The sequence below is a fragment of the Rhinatrema bivittatum genome, chromosome 3 (assembly GCF_901001135.1).
Source record: "Rhinatrema bivittatum chromosome 3, aRhiBiv1.1, whole genome shotgun sequence".
Classification (NCBI taxonomy): domain Eukaryota; kingdom Metazoa; phylum Chordata; class Amphibia; order Gymnophiona; family Rhinatrematidae; genus Rhinatrema; species Rhinatrema bivittatum.
The window spans coordinates 486,357,057-486,384,203 of record NC_042617.1 but is presented as its reverse complement, the minus strand read 5'-3'; the positions used below and the strand labels follow the sequence as shown (position 1 = coordinate 486,384,203).

General features: G+C 43.2%; 1 protein-coding gene across 1 annotated transcript in view; it reads right to left on the bottom strand.

Moving 5' to 3' along the window:
• The window catches only part of LOC115088101 (adhesion G-protein coupled receptor F3-like), a 97,323-nt gene extending 71,731 nt beyond the window's left edge, over nt 1-25,592 (bottom strand). Inside the window, exons 1-3 of the mRNA XM_029596056.1 lie at nt 25,507-25,592; nt 9,570-9,691; nt 7,661-7,706 (exon numbers count right to left, since the gene is read on the bottom strand). Coding sequence (XP_029451916.1) covers nt 7,661-7,706; nt 9,570-9,691; nt 25,507-25,531 — 193 coding nt within the window. The 5' untranslated portion in view covers nt 25,532-25,592. The remainder of the gene's footprint in view (nt 1-7,660; nt 7,707-9,569; nt 9,692-25,506) is intronic.
• Nucleotides 25,593-27,147: the final 1,555 nt, after the last annotated feature.

The following is a 27,147-nucleotide window of genomic DNA, read 5'->3' as shown; positions in this document are numbered from 1 at the left end:
TTGTGATGCTGTTATTAAGATGACACCAGAATAAGAATATCTTTTTTGTATGGTGAGTTGTACAGGGAAATGTCTTAGTTCTGCTCTGCACCCATTGTTAGGAAGTGGGGGACTCCTGTGGATGCAGAGCATATGCTTATATTTAAACCCATGATGGTCATTTGCTCAGCATGTCACGAGTGTGAGCATCGTCTCTCAGGTATGTCCTGATAGAAAACAGGTTGAGAACCACTGCTTTAGAGTATACATGTTTAAATCACCCTGAACTATTTTGGCAGCCCTTCTCCGGTCCACCTTCATTCTGTATTCTTCTGGAGGTAAGGCCTCCAGAACTGAACACAATACTCCAGGTTAGGTCTCAATAATGACATTTATAATGGCATAATCAGCTCATGTTTTACTACTAGTTACACATATTCCTATCTATAGTAGCATCTTTCCATCTTTGGCTGCTTCCTTGTTGCACTGTTTACCTTAAAATCATTGGATATATTCATCCCGAGATCTCTTTCCTATTTCATGGACATCAATGTTTCACCCCAAATTGTGTAGTGCTCCCCTTGATTTCTTACTGTATCTTTAAACAACTGGATGCAAACCGTAGTAATACAATAACAATTCTAATAGAAAGTGCTACGTGATTCCAAATGCCAATGATGTGTCATATATTTACAACAACCCTCATTCGGGAGCCAAATGTTTACACTAGATTGTGTTACATTCTATTCACTTAAGAGTAATATGGGATTTGTAGCCCATTATAAAGTGAATTGCTCACCACCGAATATGTATAATCATCGGGTTTGTTGTTATAAATTTACTTGAAAACACGTGTTATCCAATGAGTTCAATTTTTTCTGTTATTTTCTCTTAATGTTTTCTCTTAATATTTTCTTTACTTGTACACTTGCTCTTTAAATAATGTTCATTATATATACACAGTCATTCGCATCTACTATGTGCTTAACCACATTCTGAAGTATATCCACAGAAAAAAAAAAGGCACTTATCATAGTATAAAATGGCAGCGGCAACAAACTTCTATGCCCTGCTTTGAAGATCCGACTGTTTACTGCAGATTAAACTTTAAACTGCTTGCAATGCCTGACACAGCGCGTGTTTCGTGGAGAAGACTTCGTAAGGGGCGCGGGCTTCAATATTAGTTTTATTTCCCGGACAGAACTCCTCTCAGCATTCCCGCATATTTCAAAATGCCTAAGATGGATAACTTTACATTTTTTTTATATTGAAACTTAGCTGCCAAGTAGTCAACCACTCTTCAGGTTTTTTGTATCCATTTCTCATACGTCTACAGGATGCTCTAATGTTGTTAAAAAAAGGCTCAAATGTATGTAGAAAGGGTGAAATGATATCTCTAACCCCTATATATACTTTTTTTGTCCTAAGTCTCTTATGAGTAGAACTTCTCATACCATTGCTTTCACAAATAACATGTAAGATTTCCCAACTATGAATCATCATTCTCCACTAAATCCATCCTAGGGTATCATGCACTGATAGATTTACATAGTACAATACTGAAAAACTTAACACAGGAAGGATAGGGAGACACAGAATTAGAATGGCCAAGGTATTTCACCCTCTGCTTTTGTATAGACAGTGTTTCATACCACTAATACATCCTATGACCATCAGTCCCATCAACTGCTGTGTATCTTGCAATGTCACAAGCACTGACTCATTTCTGCCACCCTTGTCATCAGCTATAGAGCTATAAAAATGTTTTCTGGGACATGTAGAAAGGACATAAATGCAAAACGAATCCTGATTTAGAAATCTAGAATGGTAAAACCTGGACCGAGCACTTCCAGGAACTTCATAAAACGATTGGGCCTGAAGACTTCACACAAAGTCAAAAACATACCCAAGACAAACTAAACTTGCTGAAAATTGTAATCAAAGATTACCAAATACCAAAGATTACCAAACTGAATACCTCTATAATACAGGAAATCAAGGAATGGTACCAGACATTTAAGACCTGAAAAGCATATCAGCCTAATAGGATATTAAACAAAATGCTCAAATACAGCAGTGTATAAGTGTAGGAAGCATTAGTACAATTATTTAACCTGATTGTAATTTCTGGCTATTTCCCAAAGCCAACAACATGGTCAGAAGGGTTAATTACACCAATTTATACACAAGGGGATAGCACTAACCATAACCATAAAATTAGAAAGGTTTTCCTTTGGTGCTATGAAGAACAGTTACCATTTCACGAGTAATTTTGTGTCTTTATCAAAAATTTCAGTTTGGAAATATAACATCCCCCTGATGCAGATCCTACATGAAACACAGACCTATGTTTGGGAATATAATGAATTTTAATAGCCTGTCATCACTTTGTGCTGTTTCCGGCTGCCAGAAAAATAAGTGCCTTACTTTATTTTTAGATAAGAGCTCCTTTTATTTTACAGCTATGTGGGAACGAGCAGTGATTCTTACAGGCCTGGAGAAATGAACTAGTCAGACTCCAGCCTTTCTTAAAACATAATCTTTATCCTCAGCTTCAGTCATATACACAACAGTAGACTGCCTTTACCTTCAGACAGATTACTCTCTTTACGCACAGTTTGTTGTACTGCTTCGTCTCAGCTCAGTGTTACGTAACAGGAGCTGGCTTCCTCTCGGAGACCTGGACCAGGTCTGGTTATCCCCAACCGGATCCTAGCTCTTATTCCGCAGTCTCTGATTATGCCCTGTGAGCCCCACCTGCCACGCAGGATCCCGCTAATACAGCATTCTCTTCTTAATACCTTTAAGGTGGACCAGGAGTCTAGCCTGCTCCTGCATAGGTAAGTAGCTGTTCACTAGGGGCACTGCCTCACATACCTCTCCCCTCAGCTTGGACCCGTAGACCCATCCAGGAGAGTCCAAGACATCCCATTCCCCTTCCTCTGACTTTCCACTAGCTATGCTTGGGAACGGGGACCTAGTGACATGCTCACTCCCATCTCTTAGGGTTACCCTCGACAGCATCATAACCACCACCCAGTGTACCATTCACACAGTGCACATCCCCAGTCCTTTAACTAACAGGCACATTTTTAAACCCCGGCGTGCATAAATCCCGGGGTTTACACTTGTGGCCGGGCCTTATGTGTGCCGGGCCTATTTTCAAATGGGCCTGGCCACGGGCATAAACCCCAGTATGTGATTAAGTGCTGGGGCCTGTAAAGGGGGCAGGGAGGGGTGATCTGGGGGTGGGGAGGTGCGGGGCTGGAGGCCGCTGTGCCGGTGCGTGTCAGTTGCTTCTGCTCTGGAGGAACAGCAACTTAAAACAAAAAACAAAAACGAAAGGTAGGTTAGATTTAGGGGGTGGAGAGCAGAGGGGAAGGGAAAGGGAGGTTAGGTAGGGGGGTAGGGAACTGGGGAAGGCTGGGATGCAACGCTGCGTGAAAATTGCATAAGTACCCCCTCGCCTTGTGCGTGCCGCCCGCACATGTGCACATGGATTATAAAATCTGGTGCGCAAGGGTGTGTGGCCCCCGAATTTTAAAACATGCGTGTGCCGGTGGGCACATGTTATAAAATCAGTGCACAGGTTTAAAACTCTACCCCATTGTCCTTTGCTGGCTTTGGGCTTGAATTCCACCCTGATGATCACTCCCGGGACCCCACTGGACCACCAGGGACTTTTGGTAAATCTTCCGGGGGGGGGGGGGGGGTGTTTGGGCAAGTCTTGGGGGGTCGGGAGAGTGGGGGTTGCAATTAATTAAATTTGAAGGGTTGGGGTGGGTTTGGGTTTTTTTTTTAATGTGCTCTTTCTCCCCTCTCCAAAAATGATAAGAAAACCACACAAAATTTCGTGGGTTTTCTTATCATTTCATCAACCCCCGAAATGCGACGAAATAGGAAATATTGTCTCTATTTCCTATTTCATCACAAATGAATGCACATCCCTATTAAAAACCAATATTCAGTAAGTTGGCTAAGTTACCTGGATAACTGTATTCATGCAACTTTAGCCTTGTATATTCAATGAGAGATTCGTCCCACTGAATATTTGGCTACAGTTATCCGGGTAACTTTACCCAGATAACTTTACTGTTGGCCAGCTTACTCAATATTTACCTAAGAAAAATACAATAAGATCAACATAGCACACAAAAACATAAAGGGAACACTTATTTGCTTTATCACAAGAATGTGGTATGAATGGTGTATGTGTGAATTAGATTATAAGGGGGAATATGGGGGGAGGGGTAGTTTTAAATTATGTGCTGTATGTATACAATAATGTTTTAATAAATGAATAATTTGTGATAAAGCAAATAAGTGTTTCCTTTGTGTGTTGTAGGAATATTTGTATTAGGAAACTAATGTACCTTCTGTGATATATTACACAAAAGCATACACCATGATGTAAGAGGGCCTTCAGATTTGCCCCTCACTAGTGTAGTTGCCCTTTGCTTGTGTAGAGTCAGTAGTCTCAACAGACCCCGAGTGCTGTCAGAGCAGAGTAGGAGTGTTTAGAGAAGATTGATACTTCCCAGGGGCAGTAAGGTTGCCAACTGGCTCCAGATTTTCAGGACAGGTTTATCCAGTCCTGGTTTTATTCCTCTGCATGTAGGGACTTATAGTCTTGCTTCTCTTAGGCAATGCAATAGGGAAATCAGAACAATTCCCTGCATTCAATGAGGTAAAACCAGGACTGGATCGACCTATTCTGATACTCTGGAGCCAGTTGGAAACCCTATGTGGGAGGTGGTAATGGATTTAACAAAACATCTGTACCCATAGGGGCAGATTTTAAAAGCTGGATTTACGTGCGCAGGGGGGTTACGCGTGCCGAAACTATTTTGCATAGGCCCGGCGCCGCGCGCAAGCCCCGGCACACACATATGTCCCGGGGCATGGCCAGAGGCCTCCATAGGGCCTCTTGGCCGGGGGATCGCGTGCCGGCACTTGGCTGGCGCGCGCAACCTACATCTGCCTGGAGGCAGGCGCAACTTTAAAAACAAAGGTTAGGGGGGGAGGGGGGTTTAGGTAGGACTGGAGGGTGGGTTAGGTAGGGGAAGGGAGGGCAAAGTGGGGGAGGCAGAAGGAAAGTTCCTTCCGAGGCCGCTCTGATTTCAGAGTGGCCTTGGAGGGAAATGGGAAAGCCATCGAGGCTCCCCTAGGGCTCGGCACGCACAAGATGCACAAGTGTGCACCCCCTTGTGTGCACAAATCTACACCCGTGCGTACCTCTTAAAATCCGGCCCATATAGTGCAGGAGGAGTTGGGGGGTGGGGGGGGGGGGTATCTCTCCCTTTAAGAGAAGAGGCAGAGAGTCTTGGGGTGCCTTTCCAATAGAGACTTTCCAGGTGTGGATCTCTCCCTAAAAAAAGAGAGAGATGAATGGAATGACTGGGTTCTATTTCAGCCGAGGGCTGCCTGAAGAAGTGTCCTGAGCTGGGAGGGAGACTGAGCCCAGGCTTCCAGGAGAGGAGTGGGAAGACGTCTTGGGATCTTAGAGAGATTCTTGAGAGGTGGTGAAGATAAAAAGTCGTTTGAAGGAAGAGAAGGTGTATGTCCCTACTCCTTGTCTGTCTAAGGAGAGTGCTTCAGAGCTTGGGAGAAAAAGGCATTGGGGCCGATTTTACGCGTGCGGGGTACATTTGTGCGCGCTACCCGGCACGTACAAATGTACACCCAATTTTATACCATGCGCACGCTGCCATGCGCATGTTATAAAATCCGGCGTCGGCGTGCACAAGGGGGTGCACACATGGGCACCTTGCGTGCGCCGAGCCCGAGGGGAGCCCCGATGGCTTTCCCCATTCCCTCCAAGGCAGCTGATGGTCCGAGAGGGGGAGATCGCTCCCGGGACCCCGCTGGACCACCACGGACTTTTGGTAAGTCTTGGGGGGGGGGGGTCAGGAGGGTGGGGGGTTGCAATTAATTAAATTTGAAAGGTTGGGGTGGGTTTGGGTTTTTTAATGTTTTTTTGTTGTTAATGGTTTTTTTAAACGATAAGAAAACTGCCCAAAATTTTGTGGGTTTTCCTATCGTTTTGGTGGCCCCCCGAACTGCGACGAAATAGGAAATATCGTCTATATTTCCTATTTCGTCACAAATGAATGCACATCCTGTTACATCTATCCAAGATTTCATTGCTGTTTCAATATTATCATTATTAAGGGCTCCTGGTAGTCTGTCTGTCTGCTATGTCTTCTGATTTTATGGACTTACAATAGCAGAAGGAAAATCTCTTACTCTTTAATAGAGAGATGAATATTGTGAGGTAGTGTTACCTGAATTAATTTATGGTCAGACCAGGGGATCGGTTTTGTAACAGTTTTTGTTTCATTAATTACAGCGTTGTTTACAAAAACTAGGTCAAGCGTATGTCCTGCTCTATGAGTTAGATCACTTGTAATCTGATCCCAACCTAGTGCTGTGACAGTATCAGGAAAGGCCTCACATGGAGCCGAGCATGGTATTGTATCAAAGTAGAGGTTAAAATCACCTAATATAACAGTGGGAACATCATTTGTTATGTTGTTTGCCAATAATTCAATCAGTGGTGAGCTATTATGTTCCAACAAACCAGGGGGTGGGGGCAATATATTAAGCATAACGGAAGGTGGTTGGCTTTGAATAAACCTACTTCAAAAGGGGGGACAATAGATATTTGAATTTGTTTCAGGCTTAAATCTTTTTTTGTAATAACCATTAGACCTCTTCCTTTCTTTTCTTTTCCTGGTATTGAAAAGACATTATATGAGTGGAGCTTAATTTGATTTATTAAAACTGAATCTGACCCTTTTAACCATGTTTCTGTAACAACAAATCGAGGGTGAATATTCTTCTAATAAATCATTAAGTAATGGTATTTCTTTTTGTTAGAGATTGTGCATTAATCAGAAGTATAGATAATAACGCATGAGGTAACAGAAATGCTCTGATTAGGTGGAATTTGAACAATATTTCTGATTCATTTTTGTCTTTGCTTGTTTGAACCAGTACCATATCTTCCTTGATTAATTATAACATTTATAAGAATTTGTTGTAACACAGTCATGATTGTTCTCACTTATTTCCAATGAAAGATCCTGCAAGTGATTTCAGTGCTCTTTTTGGGGCGACATGAAGGGATGCACAAATAGGCCCGCTCCTTGTGTGTGCTCCTTTGACCTGGGATGCCCGGCATGCAGCACCTCTGGCTACATGCTCGTGCTTTTAGAATTGTGCCCTGAGATGACGTCAGCGGGGGGAGGAGTTGCAGCCTCGCGGGTTTGCATGGTGGGTGGTCCAAGGAGAAAAGAGCTGGAGCAGGAAAGCTTCGGTTGGCAATTTAGAGGCAGCTGATCTCAGAGGCAAGGTGTTTAAAATGCCTGCAACGGTGTGCTCGCACTTTTAAACCCACACCCGGAGATGACATCAGTGGGGGGAGGAGTCACAGTCTTGCGGATTTGCATGGTGGGTATTCCAAGGAGAAGATAGCTGGAGCAGGAAAGCCTCCGTTGGCAATTTAGAGGCAGCAAGATACAGACTATGCAAAGAATAACTCTAATGGTCCCATTTCTTTTCATATTGATTTAGCTTGGAATAATTGTAAGATATTGGTTGTTTGACCCATTTGAAATAATATAAGTAAAAAAATAACATTATGCACTAGTTGACAGAATGAGGGGTCATATTTACTTACAGGTTAGATCTCTCTTGCTTCTGTGATAGATATTCATATTCGGCACCTAACAGAAATTAAAACATTTTAATTTTTTTTCTGTGTATCCTTCTCTGCAAATGCTTTCCCCGTGTGGAGGAGTGGCTTAGTGCAGTGTTTCCCAATCTTTTCAAGCCCAAGGAAATCCCATATTAACAAAAATGTTGTGTGGTCATAGAGAGCACTCATGTGGCCAAAAGAAAGAGCTAAGGGAAGCAGTGAAAGCCCTGCCAGTCTCTCTTCCCAATTAAAAAAAAAACAAGTTAGAGAGGGGGCAGAGGCACACATGGGGCCGGTTCTCTCTATTTACAAGTGCAGGGTAAGGTAGAAGTCAGTATGAGGTGGGTAGTTGGCTTGGTTAAGTTCCCTTGGCTGCTGCATGTGGCTGCAGGAGCTCCTCCACTGCTGCTGCTGCTGCTCCCAGCACTCAGTGTTCACAGTGCATGCTCTCCCTGACTCATTCAGGCAGGGGATATGGCAAAGGCTGGAAGGACTCCAAGGGGGAAGATGAGGAGGAGCTGTGTGCACTTTATATGCCAAAGTGGTGCCCCGGCTATCCATGCACAGCATGCTTCCCTGCATGATTACACATGTTCTTATATAAGAACTCCTACATGTGTAAGAGCCACCGCTGGTGTTGACTCTTACTGCTGCTAAGTGCAGAGAGTAAGAGTCCGTGTGCTGGTCTGGATCCAAGCATCAGGCAGTGATGAATTTTGTGTGGCACACCTAATCAGGTCTGAAGGCACACTAGTGTGCCATAGCACACTGATTGGGAAATATTGACCTAGCCATTAGAGCAGTTGGCTGAGACTCAAATCACAACTCTCCTTCTGTCATTCCTTGTGACCTCGGGCACATTATGGCACCCCAACATTGCCTTGGGTACAAACTTAAATGATGAGCCCTCTAGGGACAGGGGAATTCCTAACTGTACCTGAAATGTAATTTGCATTGAGCTTGGGTTAAAAGAAAGGCGAGTAATCAGATCCAAATCCATGTAGCTTTTATTAGGGAATTCTAATACACAATATTGAGCATTACTCCTTTTCTCCCTTCTCCTTTCTCCTCTTCCATGTCTAGGTTAAGCATTGCTGTGATCTCCCGTGACCCCAAGAGCAGAATACATGCCCTTTCAATTACATATAATGACCAGTGGGTGGCACTATAGGAGCAATACTGTGATTGGCAATAGAGCAGTACTGACAGCCTGAAAAGCAGCAGCCTGTTTGTGCCTCAGAACTAGCCACTGGCACTGTTTTACTTTCATAATGCATTCTGTTGCAGTTGAATGCTGAATGTTTATAAACTTGAGGGGCAGATCTAAAGTGGCAATGGGTTGAAGTTGTCATAACCATCATCTTCCTTATAAAAATGTTCACAAAAGAATGAAACTCTTGAAACTGTTCTGGTTCTTTCTGAGAAACCTGTTAAATGTGTGCACATTTCAACGGAGGTGTTAGAATTTCCTTAAAAATAATGGCTAATCCTCTTTCACAAGTATGACGATTTTGATTTTGCACTTTCCCCCATTACTTGGCTATGTTTGTTGCTTGTTCTGACAGCAAATTCATAGGTGGCACTAGCAGGGATATTTCAGAATATGGACAGGATTAGTGTTTTTCTGGTCTGTTCATGACACTCGCTACACATGGTTGCAACCAATAATCCCCCTGATAATTACCATTTTCAGAAGGGCCATATCCTTAGACTTAGAAAAAACCCCTAAACATGAGCTGTTGGTTCTTTCTCTTACTTGTAATCAAGGTGGGCACAGTAAATTCAAAGATTTCACTGAGCCTGCTTTCTCTGCAGTCTGCACTGCTTTATGTTTCTTTCCTTTTCATTAGTATACTTGTATGAGATAAAAATATAAATTGATAAATCTTACCTCATTGTGGTTGGTGGATAGCTGGTTGTAGTAGTGTTCATGGTTCCAGTAACTGTAACTGGGATCTAGCAACGTCAGATGGTAGGCTGCAGTCACTAGGAGCACTATCATTTTGACCTGCACTGAGAAAAGGTGATTTTAAAATGTATTTGTAAATATTTAACGATGGAATATGAATAATATCTAATGTGCTGAACTTCTGCTTTGTGTAATCATACTCATGTAACCCCTTCTTGGTTTTAAAGTCCCTAATGCAGGGATCCCAGCAAGTCCCAGGGCGTAAGTTTACCGTCCCAGACCTCTTACCTTTTCCTAAAGAACTTACAGTTCAGTGATCTTTCTCTCTGTGTATGTGCCAGTGGCTCAGGTTCCTGGGTGATTCCTAGCTCTCCTGAATGAGAGTTTCAGTGTCCCAGACTTTGGGAGATCCTGGGTGAGGGAATCCATGTAAAGGTTGAAACAGTCCTCCCTGAGTTCCAGGAGGACTTTAGATACCCAGCCTGCACCTGTGTCCTGGGGAGAAGATCCTATAAGAGGGTCTTCATGTCTGCTCCTTTTTCTCAAACCTTGTTCCTTTTATTTTTTTCTGTCTGTGACCCCCCAGTAGGAATACATTCCCCCTCAGCCCAATTTGAGGAGGGGATCGCAAAATAACCTCCTCTGAAACAAAACCTGACAAAAATCTCAAAATCTTCTTGGAGAGAGCACTGTCACTGTAGCCACTGTCACTGTAGCCCCCTCAGACTGGAGTCTACAGGTCTTCAGTTCCCAGGTCCCTGGATCTGGGGAAGGTCATCTCCAGATAATTCCAGGATCTCACCTCCAGTCAATTTAGATAAAAATCAGAAACAACGTCTCTATACTCTCGGGGTAGTCCCACACAGACAGTGAGGGTCTGGCAGGGATTACCCTTAACCAGAATTTTCACCTAATGAGGGATACAGGTCTCACATATGCAACAGAAATTAAAAGAGCGCTTTCCTCTTTAAGAACTAAAGAAAAAGACCACATTTATTCTTTTCTCATTCCACCCACTCAAGCTGCTTCTAGAGGATCTAGGGACATCTACTGGCTAACCTGTAGGGCTGCCATACTTGGTACTCACTGTGGTTGTTCTCCAGAAGTCAAGAAAGGAGCAACAAAAACAGGCAAAGACTGGAGTGGTGTTCAAAATAAAATGATTTATTGAAGTTTAAAGGCTTTGCTGAATTTTAAAGAAAAGCAACCATGGCCAATATTACAAAACTCATCATCATAAATAAAAGAATAATTACAGAGCTGCCCGCCCTACCATTTGCCAGGAGAGAAGCGCTCCAGAACATCGAGGCTGCCCAATGCTGATGTCATCCTTGCATCAGGGGCCTACATAAGGAGGCTCCCTGCAGCGTGCCACCATCAGTGTGCCAAAGCCACGCGGCTAAGAGGTGAGCCCCTTATGCCATTTTTTGACTCCTATTTCAACTAAGAATGGGAAGAAAGAGGAAGGGGAAGATTTTCTGCCCACCTCTAGCCTAAAGGTCAACTCCTGTTAGTGATCACATGGATTGTCACGTTATCTCCAGCTCATCACTGCACGAGAATGTGAGTACAGATCTGTAGAATATCTCCCTAGAGGCCTGAAGTTAGGTCTCTGCTTCCCATCCCAAGTATTCTAACTGCAGCAAGAGGTTATTCCTGATCAGACTTGTGGGTTAATTTCTTCTCGGTTAGCAAGCACAGACTGCTTAGCTGATTTAAATATGGATCAGATAAACGATGGGAAGAAAGTTCTCCCCATCCCATCCCCAATGCAAGTTTCATCAAAAGGAGCGATAGAGGAATCAGATCTGATACCTGCATCTGGGGAGATATCCCTTAAAGACATTTGAAAAGTTATTGTAGGTTTAGACTCCAAGTTGTCTAATACTGTTACTCAGCTGTGTCAATTTTCTAAGGATACTGTTAGTAAATTACAGGAAGTGGATGCCAGATTTCTTTCCTTAGAATCAACAATGACTGCTCAATCTAATTCTATTTCTAATTTGCAGTCGGTATCTAGTGCGGGAATTAAAGAAGGAATTCTGCTTTATATTAAATGCGAGTCCATTGAAAACAAACAGGTCCAACAACCTTCGTTTGTTGAAGTTTCCTTATTCTCGCCTGATTTCGGGGAGGAATTTTTAAAGAAATATGAAGTTGAAACATTGCAATTCCTGCACGATAAGAAATGTTTGATTTCTAATTCTTACTGTATACCTGACAAAAAGAGGGTTTCTAGCAGTGAGAAAGGGGAGGCAGATGTTCTGCTCCCTGCCCCTCGTCCAGATCCCTCTTTATTTCTGCAAACTTCTGATAATAATGTCTCCACTAGGGCTACCTTTCTTGTTTCTTTTTCATTGACCATGGATAAAGATGTGTTTTTCAAGCAATACTTTAAATTAATTAATAAGCAATAGCTTGAGATCTATTTAATGCTTAGTTACTTGTCAGGTACTTGTGACTTGGATTGGCCACTATTGGAAACAGGATGCTGGGTTTGATGGACCCTTGATCTGACCCATTATGGCATATCTTATGTTCTAGGGCCTCTAGCTTGGCTGGGGGTTCTGGTTGGGGCCATTTCATCTTTGATATGGCTGGTTCATTCCAGTTCTGATTTAAACTCCATGGTGTATTCAGTTACACTTCGCTGGCCCTGGTAGAATGCCAAGATCTTGCTTTCTGCCAAAGGAACACAATCTGAGTCACTGAAAGCTTGGGAAAGGGAGCCACAAATGGGCCTATTTTGTTAAGGATAGGATCATCTCATTCTAGAAATGTGTTACCCATACCAGGGCCTTCAGGCTAATCATAAACCCACCTTGAGTGTTTCCATCAGATATGAGTGGAGCTTTAGATGAAACCATAACTTGCACTGGTGCAAGAAATCCCACAACTTCCTTCTATTTCTGCCAAACTTTTCGGGAAGTGGCAATCAGTATTCTGGATATAGTGAGTCTGGTCAAGACTGCTCACTCTAATTGATGGTAAAACCCTGGAGGGAGTCCGCCTTCAGCTATAAGGCTTGAAGCTGAGCCTGCATCTCTTGTACTGCCTCCGTAAGGTCCAGGTATTTTTTTATCTGCAGGGATCTGTTCCATCTTAGTTGTGCCTCTGTTTGGGCTGGCTCATGTTGTCACGACCTGCTCCACTGAGGCCAGAGAGAAGGTAGCCTGGGCAGGCCTCAGAGAAACTGGGTGATCTGGAGCAGGTGTTCTTCTGCCTGAAGCAGCTGCCGTACCCTGCAGATGAACTCTTGGGTGCCCACCTGCAGGAAATGGGCAGGAGGCAGGATCCCTGAATGGAACAGGATTCAGGAATGCAGCCAAGGGCCAGGAACAGACAAGGAATGAGGCGATATCAGAAACCAGGAACAAGCATGGAAACAATTCAGGCAAACAGTGAACTCTGAGGACTGTTGGACCAGCAATATTGTGTTGAGTTAGGGCTCCTTATATCCAGCGTTCAATTTGGGACACACCTAATGTTGATCCAATAGGGAGCCTTCAGAGGTAAGTCTTCCTAACTCTAGCTTGGTATTGCCTGCAGGATTCTTAATTAACCAGACACTGCAGGATATCCTGGCCTTGAACACCTGGGGCTGTGCCTTCAGTGCCTGCTGCCCCTGACAAAACCATATTGTAATATCCAAGGGGAAGACAATTGATCTCCCAAACACACTCTCTGATGCTTATTCTGCAAGTAATTGGTAAACAATGCCAGTGGCTTGTCTTCAATACTGTGGCCCTGTAACCGAGACAATAGGATATCATGGTATCAAAGGCAGCCAACAATTCCAAGAAACCCTCCACTGCATCAAATTCTGCATTTAAATGTTGTGTAAGTCACCCATAAGTGCCATTTCTGTGATGAAGCCAGCACAGAATCTTGATTGGCCTTAGGAAATCAGTTTATTCTCCTTGAAATACAGATTTAGTTGTTGAGCTATTGCTCTTTCCATGAGCATACCAATAAGTGGGAGATGGGACTGTAATTATTAAGTGTGCTGGGGACTAAGGACTCCTTAAGAAAGGATACATTATTAGATCCAAGATGGCTGCCGCGATGTGAGCATGGACGCGACTGAGCTCCGCGTCTCTCAAAGAGTTGCCTCAAGTTTTCCTAAAAATTTGTCTTTCTTCTTGAATATTTTTCCATGCCACATACGAAATGGAAAGCAAGGATCCGTGAGGTCCTTGCTTCTACGCCAGAGATATCTTACCGCCAGACGCGAATTGAGGAAGTGTTCCAAACAGTGCAGTTTATGCCGGAGAGCGGGCCGCTGGTGAAGAAAGCAGAGAGCGGCTGCCCTTCACCCTGGCCGAGGAAATATCACTTAGCCCCGGTGAGCCAACAACTCCTTCAATGCCCGGCAGACCCCCAAATGAAGGGGAGGGGGGGGGTGGAACATCAGATGCAGGAGATGCCGATACTGCCGGTAGAAAAATCAGAAGACTCCCAGAGAAGAGGTATGGAATCCAGGCCTACTTCGGTGAGTCCTGTTAATTCAGACTCCAGGGAGGGAGCGGCAGAATCTGGGCTGGACAAACCGGGCACTAAAGGTTAGCTAGACAAAGGAGATAAGGGGAAAAGTATACAAGTAACGTTGAACTATCCCTTAAGAGTGCCTGAAAAAATAACGATTGAAGAAATTTGGAAAGCCCTGACCACAATGAATATGGCTATAATTGATTTCACAAATGTTGTTAAAGAAAACATGGGAAAGACTAATTCTTTGGAGGAAAAAATATCAACGGTTGAAAAATCCCTGGTAGAGAATGAAAAAGAAATTAAACAGATTAAAGAAGTACAAACTAATCTTATAAAATCAGAATCCTTTGTTGAAAGGAAGATGGATGTCATGGAAAATTTAATGAGAAGAAATAATCTTAGAATATTAAACTTCCCGAGAACAAAATGGATGCCATTGAAAGAACTGATAAAGAGTTAATTTATTAACATATTGGCCTATTCAGAAAAAATGGTACCTGTTTTTTCTAAACTATACTATCTACCAGGTAGACAGGAAAAAGAAAAAGAAAAAATACAGCAATATGATGAATCGATGGGAAATAATACTTCTAAAGACAATCTAACAGAATTTTTGGAGAAGTCTTTCGAAGCAATAATTGAAGACAGAGTAACAGTTTTCATTACTTTTCTCCAAACATCTGAAAGAGATGAAGTCCTAAGAAGAGCTTTTAAAAAGCAAACAGAGCTTTTTTATGGTTATCAAATACGTGTCTTCCCAGACATAACGAAGAAGGTAAAAGAGAAAAGAAAAGATTTCCTGAAAATGAGGAATGAGATTGTGTCCAGAGGAGCCAAATTCTATCTTAGGCCTGGATTTATCAAAATGCGGTAAGTACCGCATGCGATAGCAAAAGGGGTGTGTTTTATGCTAATGTAGTATTTATTGCATTTTGTGATAATTACCTGTGCAAAGAGCTAAGTTAGTGCACATTGCAATACCATTTCATATTCTGCAATAAGTGCCAAACCTGATGTATTTCCTGCATTCAACCACTGGGGGACCTGTTTTTCAATGATCCCAGGAGAGAGAGAGAGAGAGAGAGAGAGACTTGCTATAGTGTCTCTTCCCTAGACAGGTATTTGTAACCCTATGAGAGGCTCACCTAGTAACTCGAGTGGGGATTAGGTATGAGTGTAGGGGGTTGGGGGCCACTTTCACATTCAACGTGAGACGTACGAACAGAACAGTGGTCTCTTATGAAGATTTGCTGGCCTTCGGAGTGAGGAAACTCACTCCAAGATGAGATTTGGGCAATGTTCTCTCAAAGTAGCTTGTTGTTGCCCAGGTAGAGTGTCCATCAAGCTACTTTGAGAGAACATTGCCAAAATCTCATCTTGGAGTGAGTTTCCTCACTCCGAAGGCCAGCAAATCTTCACAAGAGACCACTGTTCTGTTCGTACATCTCACGTTGAATGTGAAAGTGGCCCCCAACCCCCTACACTCATACCTAATCCCCACCTCGAGTTACTAGGTGAGCCTCTCATAGGGATACAAATACCTGTCTAGGGAAGAGACACCAAAGCAAGGCTCCACTGCATGAAAAAAGCCTCATTTGCATGGGAAACACTCCTTAATGTGTTACCAATGCAATATTGGTAAATGAGGCCCTAAGAGAATTTAAGCATAAAGATCAAAGACTAGAAAGGGCATGGAGAAAATCCTATAATATTCAAGACAGAGATACCTATAAGAGTCAGTTGAAAGCCTAGAATCATAAAGTAAGGGATATTAAGAAGGCTTTTTTTTTCTGAGAAATTGGCTCAGGCTAGTAATAGGCCCCCCAATAACTTTTTTTTTTTTTACATTTTAAAGAGCATACAACCTGCTCAGATTAACTCCCCAACACCAAGAAGAGGGGCTATATAGTACTTTAAAACAAGGATTCCAAGCTCATAGTCCAGACTCAACAATGTGTTCCATACAACATGCATGTGATTTGTGAGATACTATACAGCACCATTGGGATTTCTCAATAAGAAGAATAATAACTGCAAAGAGTAAATGGAACTGTTTTAAATGTACAGCATCACATTAACAATATTAAAACTGTCAAAAGCACCTTATATCGGGCTGGATTTTGACTTCAGTTGTGGATCCTGTGCTTTTATTGCGGTACCCAACGACTCAATGGGGTCATCATTGTGGCCTGCTTGTAGACAGAGAAAGAAACTCTAAGTGATCACTCTACCCCCTTTACTCCTGAGGCAGATCTCTGTAGTTTCTATGACTCATTCAGTAAGGAGCCCACTTTATTTCAAGATCATGCCCTAATATTTATTTGTCATTTAAAGCAGTGGTATCCAAATGTTACTATTTGGAATCTTTTTTTTTGTCTGTGATGGTGGTGGAGGAGAGGTTAAAGATTGTGAGGTCCTCCTCCCCCCACAACAATCTATGGATGACTGGAAATCAAAAGATCCCAGTTATGCAGAGCTGGAGATTTTTAATCCTATTTTAAATTTTTGTGTGTTATTTCATGTGTCTGCTGTTTGAAATATTTGTGTTTGGAAAATATTAGACACAATTTGAGAATTATTTTAATTAATGAATGTTCAATGGCTGTTGCCTGCTTGACATATATATTCTTTTTATTAGTATGGTTTTAATATTATGAATGATAATTTATATCTCTTGACTTTATTGCTTAATGTTTTATGAGGAATGATGTTTCTGTTTTTCCATTTTTGCGCTGCATAATAGTCAGGCTTACTGTGGTTTCCAGAGCAAGTGTGTGTGAATGAGAGTGAGCATGTGCGTGAGTGAGAAAGAATGAGCAAGCCAATGAGCATATGTGTGAGCAAAAGGACTATTTAAACCAGTGATCATGTGTGTGTCAGAGTTTGAGAGCCAGTCAGCATGTGTGTGAGAGAGAATATAAGGGAGTTTGTATGAGAATGAACATCTACACACACACACACACACATATATATATATATACACATGAGAGAGAGGAGAAAGTTTGTGCATACCTCCTATCCCTAACTAATCCATGACAATCTCAGGGTGACTGGAATCTAAAGTTTCCAGGTATGGAGAGCAAGGGATTTTTTTAAGCCTTAGTTTTAATTATTGGGTGTTATCTGATGCATTTGCTGTTTAGAAATATTTTATTGATTGTAAAATAAAAAAAAACAATGTTATATATTTTTAATCATTGGATGTTCTATTCATCAGCTGCTTTGAAATATTTTTTCTTTTTATGAATATGGTTTTACTGTTATAATTGATGGTTTATATATATCTTGATTTTATTGTTTGATGTTTAATGAGGAATGGTGATGTTTCTGTGTTTCCACTGTTTAACTACATATGGAGTCTGTCTTGTTATGGTTTGCAGTTCAGCTTTTGTTTGCATGTTTCTAGTTAAACTTTATTGTCTCTTTATTCTGTATTTAGTGAGGGTCTGTGTGTTCTGCAGGTGTGAGTGAGGTGAGGTATTCTGCTAGCTTGGCTTGTGCTGTTTTCATAATATCAGGTATATTGTTGTTTTAGAGCCTAGTGTAATATTTACAATGTTGTCTTTTCATAGGTAGGCTTGTTACTATTTGAGTGTTGTTTTCATATGGGAGATTTGCTATATTGTAATTGAGTGTACTCAAAGCTTTCTGAATGCTGTCATGCTTTACAATAGTCCTAATACCATATGGCTGCAGGTGTCTTTTTTTGCAAAGTTTTCTGGTTGGTAGCATAGCATTTTGTACACTGTATTTCCTGATGAATGTAAAGCTAATTGCTGTGTTATTGTTTATTGTAAACCGAGGTGATGTTTTTAACGTGCCGCGGTATATAAAAAAAAATCACTAAATAAATAAATAGCGGTGCAAGTAAATAATATACATGTTGTAAGTGGTATTTTTACCATAGAACACTGAATGTTCTTTTTTATGTAAAATATGTTACTATAAATGAATACGTTTTAATTGTTTGTGGGAAGGTGGGGCCAGGACTGTGTGCAGGGCTGTAAGGTTTGCCTATGATACCTAATACCCTTCCACCAGCCCTGGTTGCACTGGCTCCACAAGAGAAAGCAGGATTCCATCTGGAACTGTGTACTTTGGGTTAGTGGCTTTCCCCAGTCTTGGCCAGGGCTTAATTTTCTCTTTTTATAAGCCCAGGGAACAGTATGGGTCCCTTCTGCTCCACCCTCCCCTGGAGAAGGTAGATAGAGTAGAGCCCGAGGAACCATAAAAGAAGCAGACTGTGTGGCCTGTAGTCAATGGGAATGCACTAGAGTGGTGGGAGGGTTGTGGAGAAATGGAGGCAAGTTACAGGCACAGGAAAGAAGAGGGTAAGCCAGGAGGAAGTCCTGGGCAATGCTGGGGAGGCTTCTGTCTGAGCAGAGGTGCAGTATCCATAGTGCACTGTGGTGTACAGTCTCCACCAACTTTAAAATGGAGTGTGCCATGTACCACAAACTTGGTGAAGCCATTGCGTCTTTTCTGTCTCTCCCCCTAGAACCATAAGTGCTGCTGGCCACTACTAATGTTCCCTCTAAGCTGCATGCGTGTGCAGGAAAAGTTCTATACTTGGGCACACGCTTGTGCACAACTTTTCCTGCAGGCATGCACAACTCTCCCCCCCTTCCAGTGAGAGAAGCCTGGCTAGGCTGTGTTGGTACCCATCCCATCACAGCCTGAAGTTCAGAGGAGGCCAGCGAAGCTGTTGCAGCACACACCATGCCATGGTCCGAAGTACAGAGGAGGGCAAGGGGGCTGTTGTGATACCCATCCTTCCACAGCCCAAAGTGCAGAGGAGGCCTGCAGAGCCATGGCAATGCCCATTCCACCCATTCCACCACAGCTTGAAGTTCAGAGGAGGCCACAGTGAAGTCCATGCCACCACAGCCTGAAGATCATAGGAAGCCGGTGGGGCCATGACAGCACCCATCGCACCATGGACTGAAGTTCAGAGGAGGCTGGCGTGGCCGTGGTGATGCCCATCCCACCACATTCCAAAGTGAAGAGGAGGCTGCCAAGGCCATGGCACAGGCCATCCTGCCACAGCCTGAAGTGCATCTGTGTCTGTGTGTGTATTTATGTCTGTGTTAGATCTTGTGTGTCTGTATGATAGCCTGTATGTGTGATAGTCTGTTTGCATGTGTGTGTGAGAACTTGTGTTCATGTATGTGTGTTTGTCTGTGTGAGAACTTGTGGGTGTGTGCATATGTCTGTACAAGAGCCTATATTTGTGAGAACCTGTGTGTCCTGTGTGTCAGTGTATGTGTAAGCCTGTGTGCATGTGTGTGTCTGTATGAAATCTTGTGTTCCTGTATGTGTACATGTGTATGTGTTTATCTGTGTAAGCACTAGTGGGTGTGTGTATATGTCTGTATGAGAGCGAGTATATGTGAGAGTCTATGTGTTTGTCTGTGTGAGATCTTGTGTGCATGTGTGTATATGTCTGTGCAAGAGCTTGTGTTTCTGTGTGAGATCTATGGGTATATGTATATGTCTGTATGACAGCCTGTATGTGTGGAAGCCTGGGTGCGTGTATGTCTGTGTGAGAGGCTGTGTCATGTGTGTGTCTGTGTTTAGAGACTATGGCCAGGATTTTCCATTCTCGCAGAGAATGGTGAATCCCGGCGGTAACGGGGGCAGTGGGGTGAAGGGGGGATGGCCTGCCAAAGCCGGCAGCGATCGCACCACCGCGGTGTTATTGCTCCCGGCTTTCACACCCAGTAGTACCACCATGAAAGGTGGTGCTATTGGGTGCGCTACTGGCGACGATAACATGTCTTACCTTGCCGCCACCAGTGAAGATAGAGTTGTGTCCGCCTCCGCCTCCTCGCCACCCCAACTCCATTCGACTCCACCCCTTAGAGGCATAGAGGCAAAAACTCATAGTAAAATCTTTTTAAAATATATCTGAAGCAGAAAGCCTGTGAGGGAGTCAGTTGGACCGTTAGATGATTGAGGGGTTAAAGGGGCACTTAGAGAAGATAAGGCCATCGCAGAAAGATTAAATGATTTCTTTGATTCGGTGTTTACTGAAGAGGATGTTGGGGAAGTATCCGTACTGGAGAAGGTTTTCTGGGTAATGATTCAGATGGACCTGATTGACAAACTGAAGAGTAGTAAATCACCAGGACCAGATGGTATACACTCCAGAGTTCTGAAGGAACTAAAAAATGAAATTTCAGACCTATTAGTAAAAATTTGTAACCTAGCATTAAAATCATCCATTGTACCTGAAGACTGGAGGATAGCAAATGTAACCCCAATATTTAAAAAGGGCTCCAGGGGTGCTCCGGAAAACTACAGACCGGTTAGCCTGACTTCAGTGCCAGGAAAAATAGTGGGAAGTGTTCTAAACATCAAAATCACAGAACACATAGAAAGACATGGTTTAATGGAACAAAGTCAGCATGGCTTTACCCAAGGCAAGTCTTGTCTCACAAATCTGCTTCACTTTTTTGAAGGAGTTAATAAATATGTGGATAAAGGTGAACCGGTAGATGTAGTATACTTGGATTTTCAGAAGGCATGTGACAAATTTCCTCATGAGAAGCTTCTAGGAAAAGTAAAAAGTCATGGGATAGGTGGTGATGTCCTTTTGTGGATTGCAAACTGGGTAAAAGACAGGAATCAGAGAGTAGGATTAAATGGACAATTTTCTCAGTGGAAGGGAGTGAGCAGTAGAGTGCCTCAGGGATCTGTATTGGGACCCTTATTTTCAATATATTTATAAATGATCTGGAAAGAAATACGATGAGTAAGATAATCAAATTTGCAGATGATACAAAATTGTTCAGAGTAGTTAAATCATAAGCAGATTGTGATAAATTGCAGGAAGACCTTGTGAGACTGGAAAATTGGGTGATGGGGCAAGGTCAGCGAAAACTGACAGTTCCAGACCTTCCCAAAGCCAAGCATTTTGCTGCCTAACTTTAGCAAAAACTTTCTCTTTAATGACAAAGGAATGGAAACATATAATGATGCCTCGAGGTTTGTTAGCAATTTGCTGGCCTAGTGATCGATGAGCTTTCTCAATCTGGATTTTTGGTGGTGTGACAACCTCAGCGCCATTTTGTGTGAGAAAAGGGCTTGGCATATTTTTTCTATCACTTCAGTGCAATTGGAATATTTGGGCATTTTAGGTATGCCTCAAAATTGAAGATTATTTATGCAGGAATGATTTTCAATATCTTCCAGTTTTCCAGCTATTTGTTCTTGAAATCCTCATGCATTTTTTGCCATCACCGAATCTCCTCTGTATTTGCAACGATTCGAATCTCTGACTTGTCCATTCTCTGGCTCAGCTCATGTCCTCAAGTTCTGAGATTAGTGTGGTAATCTCTTTTTTGTATGATTGTATATCATCCTTTAGTTCCATAAACCACTCACGGAACTCCTCCTTGCTAGGCACTTCTGCAATGCCCACACCCTGAGCTGTCTCAGGACCCGCTATTTCCTCTATGGATCTGCCAGCCTCCATTACTGGAGTCAGGCCTTCAGAATCATCCATTAATTTTAAGTAGGAAAACTTACGAATGTCCATCGATTTTCTTTTTGTCATCATCAACAGCTAATATAGTTATTCTTCAGTATTTATCGCCAGCTAGTGCGCTCTGATGCTGATGTAGCTAGATTTTGCAAAACAGGGAGAGAGCCCCTGTTCATGCGACCGATCACTCCAGTGACGTCATATCCTCTCCCCTTGTTGGCACATTTCTATTCTGTTTTTGATGAGGGTCTATCTGTATTTTAAAGGTTCAGTTCTTGTGTGACTTTAATTCTTGCTGTGAAATAATGGTACTTATCACTGGCTTTTAAGGCACTATGGTTATCTCTTCACTTGCAGAAAATATTTTTCATTCACATATTTTATTGTAACTGCTGTTAGTAGATTAGGTAATTATTTTAAGGGATTAGCTAATGTTCCCTCTAAGGATTGTGTTGCTGTGAGCTTACATCTGATAGGCTTTTTGCATAAAAGAAAGTAGTGCTCACAAGGTAATATAGGAGGATGTACTATGTTCTAGGGCACATAATAGCAGCAAATTTTCTGATGTACCACTAATTTCAGCAGTCACCCTATGCTCCTGTGTCTGAGGTGACTGTACTGAGCTCTGAGAGAAGCAGCTATCTGTGGAATCAGCGAGTCTCCTAAAGAATGGGATTGGAAAAGGGAGGGGGTTGCTGCAGAATGGGAAGGGCTGGCAGCAAGCAAGAACTTTACACCTTGATCCAGCAGAGTGTGAGAGACACACACCCATAAGAACATAAGAAAATGCCATACTGGGTCAGACCAAGGGTCCATCAAGCCCAGCATCCTGTTTCCAACAGTGGCCAATCCAGGCCATAAGAACCTGGCAAGTACCCAAAAACTAAGTCTATTCCATGTAACCATTGCTAATGGCAGTGGCTATTTTCTAAGGGGTAGATTTACAAAAAATGCGCGTTCGCGTACTTTTGTTGGCGCACCAGTCGCAAACAAAAGTACGCTGGATTTTAGTAGATATGCGCATAGCCGCGCGTATCTGCTAAAATCCAGGATCGGCGCGTGCAAGGCTGCCGATTTTGTGCAGCCGGCGTGCGCCGAGCCGCGCAGCCTGCCTCCGTTCCCTCCGAGGCCGCTCCGATATCGGAGCGGCCTCGGAGGGAACTCGCTTTCGCCCTCCCCTCACCTTCCCCTCCCTTCCTCTATTTAACCCACCCCCCCGGCCCTATCTAAACCCCCCCCTACCTTTGTCCGGGGATTTACGCCTCCCGGAGGGGAGAAGTAAATCCCCGCGCGCCAGCGGGCTGCTAGCGCGCCGAGACGCGACCTGGGGGCGGTTCCGGAGGGCGCGGCCACGCCACCAGTCCGCCCCGGGCCGAAACCACGCCCCCGGGCCCACCCCCAAAATGCCGCGCCAATCGGCCCCGCCCCCGACACACCCCCGACTGAAAACCCCGGGACTTACGCGAGTCCCGGGGATCTGCGCACGCCGGCGGCCTATCGAAAATAGGCGCGCCGGCGTGCAAGGCCCTGCTCGCGTAAATCCGGGTGGATTTACGCGAGCAGGGCTTTTAAAATCCGCCCCTAAGTGAACTTAATAGCAGGTAATGGACTTATCCTCCAAGAACTTATCCAATCCTTTTTTAAACACAGCTACACTAACTGCACTAACCACATCCTCTGGCAACAAATTCCAGAGTTTAATTGTGCGTTGAGTAAAAACGAACTTTCTCCGATTAGTTTTAAATGTGCCCCATGCTAACTTCATGGAGTGCCCCTAATCCTTCTACTATCCAAAAGAGTAAATAACGAATTCACATCTACCCGTTCTAGACCTCTCATGATTTTAAACACCTCTATCATATCCCCCCTCAGTCATCTCTTCTCCAAGCTGAAAAGTCCTAACCTCTTTAGTCTTTCCTCATAGGGGAGTTGTTCCATTCCCCTTATCATTTTGCTGGTCCTTCTCTGTACCTTCTCCATCGCAATTATATTTTTTTTTGAGATGCGGCGACCAGAATTGTACACAGTATTCAAGGTGCAGTCTCACCATGAGCGATACAGAGGCATTATGACATTTTCCGTTTTATTCACCATTCCCTTTCTAATAATTCCCAACATTCTGTGAGAGAGAGTATATGTGGGGGTGTGGGTGTCTTTCTCTCTGACACAGACACACACACACACACACACTGTATGCAGGTGTGTCTTTGGGTCTGAGAAAGAGAATGTGTCTTTTGTGGGTGTCAGTGTGTATGTGCCAATAAAGTTTCTGCAATCTAAAAATCTGTTTGTGACTGAGGATGTTTGTCTGACTCCGGCTGGCAGTGTCATTATTTGCAACTGGTTCAAGAGCCAGACTGGGAATCCAGGATATATCTCTATAAGAAGTATATGCAGATGTGTAGGGGGCCCAACCAATATGCATGGATGGAATAGGGACTGAAGCTCTGCTCACTCCTGCTCTAGAGTGTGCTCAACTTCTTAGTTATTTAGGAAAGATATAGTTTATTTTGGTGATATTTTGGATCAATTCTGCCTGATTCTAATTTCGATTTGCTGTGCTTTGGGGAACTGTTGACCCATGTGCTACAGGGTAAGTGCATGAGGGCATCAGATACCCCATGGGCCAGTTTTGAAAAAATCCCCTGGGCTGATATTTTTCCTCAATCCGTCCCTGACATGGCCTATCAAGATAGGGCTACCATATGTTCTATGGTATTTGTTTTGAGATATCCAGAGGTTTTAAAAGTAGTCAACTGTGACAAATTCAGAAGGCTCCTATCAAATATTTATATAACTGTCAATGTACAATAGTCTCTGATATATGGATGCATATTGGTCACATATTAGCTTTGGTGTATGAAATATTCACAGAATTCATCCATCTAAAAGACCACACTACTTAATGGAAATATCTTCATTTTTCATTCATACAGGTCCCTTATTGAGAATAAATAATGTAATCTTTAGGGTGGGCAGTCATTTTTAACAAATTAGACAATCACAACAAAATTGTCTATTTTGTCTCATTTCAGGGGGCCTGGAAACAAAGGAAAAATCCCTTAAATTTCATGGTAAATCCCAATTTTTTTTATTGTTGTGTGGAAATGCTGTAACCACACTGTAACTGATGTACCTCGCAGTAAGTGAAAGTGCTCAGCAAGTGCATTTTTTAATTTGTCAATCCCTATTTTTTTTTTTTTTTTAGGAAAGGGACCCTGTATTTTGTACGTCATTACAGTAACTTTAATACAGGCACACATCCAGAGACACGTCCATTTTATAATATACACATGTACATATGTGCATATATGCGTGCATGGTATAAAATAACCTGGTCGCACATATATGTGTGCACAGTTTTATACAGATGAGTGCATGTGCGTGTAAATACTTATGCGCAGATTTCAGGTTAAAATCCTGGAACGCCCATGTCCTGCCCATGCCCCTGGTTTCATTGGACAGCCCCTGTCACATTGTAAGGGCACAGGGTGGCCTTGAGCTATTTTGAAAAATGGCATGGCCCGTCCATTGCCCCCAGAATGTGACAGGGGCCGCCCAATAGCACTGGTTGTCTTTGTCACAAGTTAAGGGCAAAGGGCGACTGGCACTATTTTGAATGAGGGCAGCCACCAGCCCGTAGGTTTCCCCTCCCTGGCTCCCAGCCCTCATTAGCCCGGGTATTTGTGGTGAGTACTGGAGGAGGGGGGGGGGGGGGGGGGAGGGTCGTGAGAGGGGTGAGGGTCCGCTGATAGGAGGGACTCTGATTTTTTTATAACTATTTTTTTTAAACAAAACGGCACACCGAAATAAAAAGCAACGATATGGGGGTAGACGCAAAATGGCCTACCCCTGGAACAAAAATAAAACAGGCACCATTTTTTCAAGGCTCCCACCCCTAATAATCTTCAATATTCAAAAAATGAATTTAATTGCACTCACCTTCTCCAGCACAATCTTTAAACATTAATGTAGTTCAGAGAATTCCTTCTCAGGCAAAGGGTCCTGTAAAGCAAGAGATAATAACTTGCCAACAATCTTCCTGTGTCCTGAAAACATAACTGCCATCAAACCAGTATAATGAAAGGATGATTACTAGATTCACTGATGCGGTTTTGAATATTTACATGATGCAAATCTGTGTTAATTCTTTGGCAAATGCCATAGGGTTTTATCTGGTTGATTTGAATCTGTACCTTTTCAGAGTTGCTTTGTTGTCACCCTGAATTCAGGTGCTGTTTATGGTCTATGAACCAGGGTCTGTGTGATGTGGGGTGGGTGTCTTCTGCATAGAGCCAGAGGCTGGCTCAGGTAACCCCGCAAGCCAAACATTTACATTTTGATTTACATAACAAACAAGGAACAAGCTACAAGGCTTCAGATACAATGTGCAGTTTTTTTTAAAGCAGAACTTCAATGATGATTTTTTTTTAAAATAGCTCTCCAGTATATTGAGATGATATTTGGAATGCTTATCTATATATGGATTCCAAGCTTCCTGTTCCTATGTGGGCACAATCTTTGGGCACTTCCCATTGCCCTAGACACACAGTTTAGGAGTTTGAAACAGTCACCATTTAGTTATGCTGAAAAAATCAAGGGCTTGATGGCAAAACTAAAGCAATAGCCATAAAATGTTTTGGCTGTAACTTTTGCATTTGTAAAAATGAGTGCCATGATTAATGACTATCTTAAAAACAATCCACATTGTTACTGTGTTGAGATGAATATTGAACAGAATCTAAATGATATGACCATCATATAGAGATGCCAAGTGTACTCATTCATAGAGTTGGTAATGCTTTTTTTTTATCATTTTCTCTTTATTATTATTTTTTAAAATGTACATACATTTTAATAGCAATCTAGTTATGCAGAAAATGATTCATTATTCCAAAAATACAAAAAGAAAATATAATATACCTGCATAACAGGTCATTAATCTAAGGGGAAGAACAAACAAGAAACAGTATAAACATGTACTTACTACGAGCCCTGGACCCGACGGACACGCAGGCGGCCATTGACGGAGGCGGTAGTCAGGGCCTGCGCAGTCGGCGCTAAAGCCCATCGGGGTAAGGCCTATCAAACTCTGCGCTTACCTCCGACAGCTCCACCACCGATCACGAGGCAGCTCCTCACTGTTCGCCGACCCTCCGGGTCACACGCCCCTCCTCTCCTCGCAGCCGGCATCCAATCAGGGGCAGGGCGCGGCTGGGACTTCTTCAGCCGGTGACCTTCAGGGATTTAAACCCCAGCCCTTCCACCTGGCGTCCTTCTTATTGTGAGCCCCGGACCCGACGGACACGCAGGCGGCCATTGACGGAGGCGGTAGTCAGGGCCTGCGCAGTCGGCGCTAAAGCCCATCGGGGTAAGGCCTATCAAATGCCGTGCTTACCTCCGATGGCTCCACCACCGACCACGAGGCAGCTCCTCGCCGTTCGCCAACCCTCCGGGTCACACACCCCTCCTCTCCTCGCAGCCAGCATCCAATCAGGGGCAGCGCACGTCCAGGACCTCATCAGCCGGCAACCTTCAGGGATTTAAATCCCAGCCCTTCCACCCAGCGTTGCGAGCCGGGCG